Consider the following 2500-nt stretch of genomic DNA (forward strand, 5'->3'; position numbering starts at 1 on the left):
TATGAACCGGAAGGAAGTCTGCCTGGCGGAGTTGGTAATGCTCTTGAACGACTTGGTGAATGATCGCCTGATGACACTGGAGGTGTTGGTAAAGCTCTCCTTCCCAAGCTGCTGGGGCTTGATATCCCTATGTCTGCTAAAGGAGCTGTAGATGGTACAGCTGAACTTTGGTAGCTGAAATATGGGTTGGGAGGAAGAGCCGGCCTAGGTGGTTGAGGAGGAAGCGGTCGTCGAGCAGCTGAAGCGGAGTCTGCAGAGCCGTTGAGAGGGCGAAAGTCGCCCAAGTCGCCACCCGGGTTTGACATGGGTGGTGAGGAGTGAGGAGTTGACGTGTGCGGGCGGGAGAAGGAAGTATACGCAGGTAGGAAGGAAGGAAGGTTGAAGCAGAAGGCGAGCGAACGAGTAGCTGCAGATAGGAAGAGCATCATCTGTTGTTGTGGACACCGCAACAAGGGTTTGTCCGGACAGTGTTGCATCGGGACACCGTTCTTCGGCCTCTGCCGCCCGAAAGATTGTCCCTTAAATTCATTTCCACCACGTGGCTGGCCGCTTTGAGTGTATTTTTTTTCGCTTGAAAGTTGAGTCGCATCGTTATCACCCCCAAGTATATAAACACCAGCCCAAGGGGACACCTCGTTCCCACAAAAAAAACCATCAGACATGCTCCGATCCCTTCCTCGTGCCCGTGCCGCCCTCCCGCTCCGATCACGCCCTCTCGCCCCGTTTTCTCGTTCACCATTACTCTCCAGAAACTATGCCGTCGCTGCCCCAGCAGTCGGCTCCTACGCCCAAGTAGATGGAGAGCCCACCCTCAACTCTCCATCAGAATTGGCCAGGAAGATTTCCGCAAAGGTGCTTCCCAAGCTGGAAAAGCCCGATGTCAAGAAGGTTCTCGTCGTTGGCTCCGGTGGTCTCTCGATCGGCCAGGCCGGTGAATTCGATTACTCAGGTGAGTACCAGCTCTATCGCGTAAAAAGGTGGTGTGACTGTGACGAAGAGGTAAACTTTGCAAAAGATCGTGCTGCAAAAATGACTTTGCGAGCCTGGCAGTTTTCCCAAAGCCAATTTTCTGTAGCGAAATGGCTTTAGCGTGGCTGCAAAGATCGTGATGGGAAAAGCGCGACAAAAAAGCTTGCATGCCGCCTTGGCCTACTTTCATCACATTAGACCACCGTTGACACCCTCGCAGGATCCCAAGCCATTAAGGCTTTGAGGGAATCAAATATCGAGACCATCCTCATTAACCCCAACATCGCTACCATCCAAACTTCCCACCACCTCGCCTCCGAGATCTATTTCCTCCCCGTCACTGCCGACTATGTCGCTTACGTCCTTGAAAAGGAGCGACCAGATGGTATCCTCTTGACTTTCGGTGGTCAATCGGCGTTGAACGTTGGTATCCAACTTGACAAAATGGGTGTGCTTGAGCGATTGGGTGTCAAGGTCCTCGGTACCCCTATCAGGACTCTTGAAGTCTCTGAAGACCGAGACCTTTTCGTTCAGGCTTTGAACGAGATTGAGATTCCTGCTGCTCAATCTACTGCCGTCTCTACCATCCAAGCGGCTCTTGATGCTGCCAAGGAGATTGGTTACCCCATCATTCTCCGATCAGCATTTTCTCTCGGTGGTTTGGGTTCTGGTTTCGCGCACGATGAGGAGGAGTTGAGGAACTTGGCTGCCAAGTCTCTTTCTCTCTCACCGCAGGTTTTGATTGAGAAGAGTTTGAAGGGTTGGAAGGAGGTCGAGTACGAGGTTGTACGAGACGCCGCGGACAACACCATCATCTGCTGTAACATGGAGAACTTTGACCCTCTTGGTACACACACTGGTGACTCTATTGTCGTTGCTCCCTCCCAGACTCTTACCGACGATGAGTATCACATGCTCCGAAGTGCCGCCATTAAGATTGTGCGACATGTCGGTGTCGTCGGTGAGTGTAACGTCCAGTACGCCTTGGACCCTGTCAGCAGAGACTATAGGGTTATTGAGATGAACGCGAGGTTGAGTCGATCTTCGTGAGTATATTTTCCTAGAGTTGAACACAGTCGCTGACACTCCATAGTGCTCTTGCCTCCAAGGCCACTGGTTATCCTCTTGCCTATACTGCCGCCAAGATCGCCCTTGGTCACACCCTTCCCGAACTCCCCAACGCCGTCACCAAAACCACCACCGCTTGTTTTGAGCCTTCTCTTGACTACATTGTCACCAAGATCCCCAAGTGGGACTTGGCGAAGTTCCAGCATGTCGAAAGGAACGTCGGTTCTGCCATGAAGTCTGTCGGTGAGGTCATGGCTATCGGCCGAACCTTTGAGGAATCTTTGCAAAAGGCTATCAGGCAGGTTGACCCCAACTTTACTGGTTTCGATGCCTATTGGAAGCCTGAGGACATGACTGCCGCTTTGACCCATAACAATGACCGACGACTGTTTGCCATTGCCCACGCCATGCTCAACCTCGATTACACTGTCGACCATCTCCATGACTTGACCAAGATTGACAA

At 52.2% G+C, this 2500-nt stretch overlaps 2 protein-coding genes across 2 annotated transcripts in view; one reads left to right on the top strand and one right to left on the bottom strand.

Annotated features, from left to right (window-relative positions):
* Positions 1–383, bottom strand: part of CNM01160 (signal transducer, putative) — a 6562-nt gene extending 6179 nt beyond the window's left edge. Inside the window, exon 1 of the mRNA XM_024658284.1 lies at positions 1–383. This exon is cut by the window's left edge and continues 2044 nt beyond it. Coding sequence (XP_024514004.1) covers positions 1–305 — 305 coding nt within the window. The 5' untranslated portion in view covers positions 306–383.
* A 195-nt stretch (positions 384–578) lies between these two features.
* The window catches only part of CNM01170 (conserved hypothetical protein), a 4033-nt gene continuing 2111 nt past the window's right edge, over positions 579–2500 (top strand). Inside the window, exons 1-3 of the mRNA XM_568429.2 lie at positions 579–949; positions 1190–2015; positions 2063–2500. The exon at positions 2063–2500 is cut by the window's right edge and continues 1245 nt beyond it. Of these exons, the coding sequence (XP_568429.1) occupies positions 661–949; positions 1190–2015; positions 2063–2500 (1553 nt within the window). The 5' untranslated portion in view covers positions 579–660. The remainder of the gene's footprint in view (positions 950–1189; positions 2016–2062) is intronic.

The sequence above is a fragment of the Cryptococcus neoformans genome (genome assembly GCF_000091045.1).
Source record: "Cryptococcus neoformans var. neoformans JEC21 chromosome 13 sequence".
In the NCBI taxonomy this organism is placed as follows: Eukaryota; Fungi; Basidiomycota; class Tremellomycetes; order Tremellales; family Cryptococcaceae; genus Cryptococcus; species Cryptococcus deneoformans.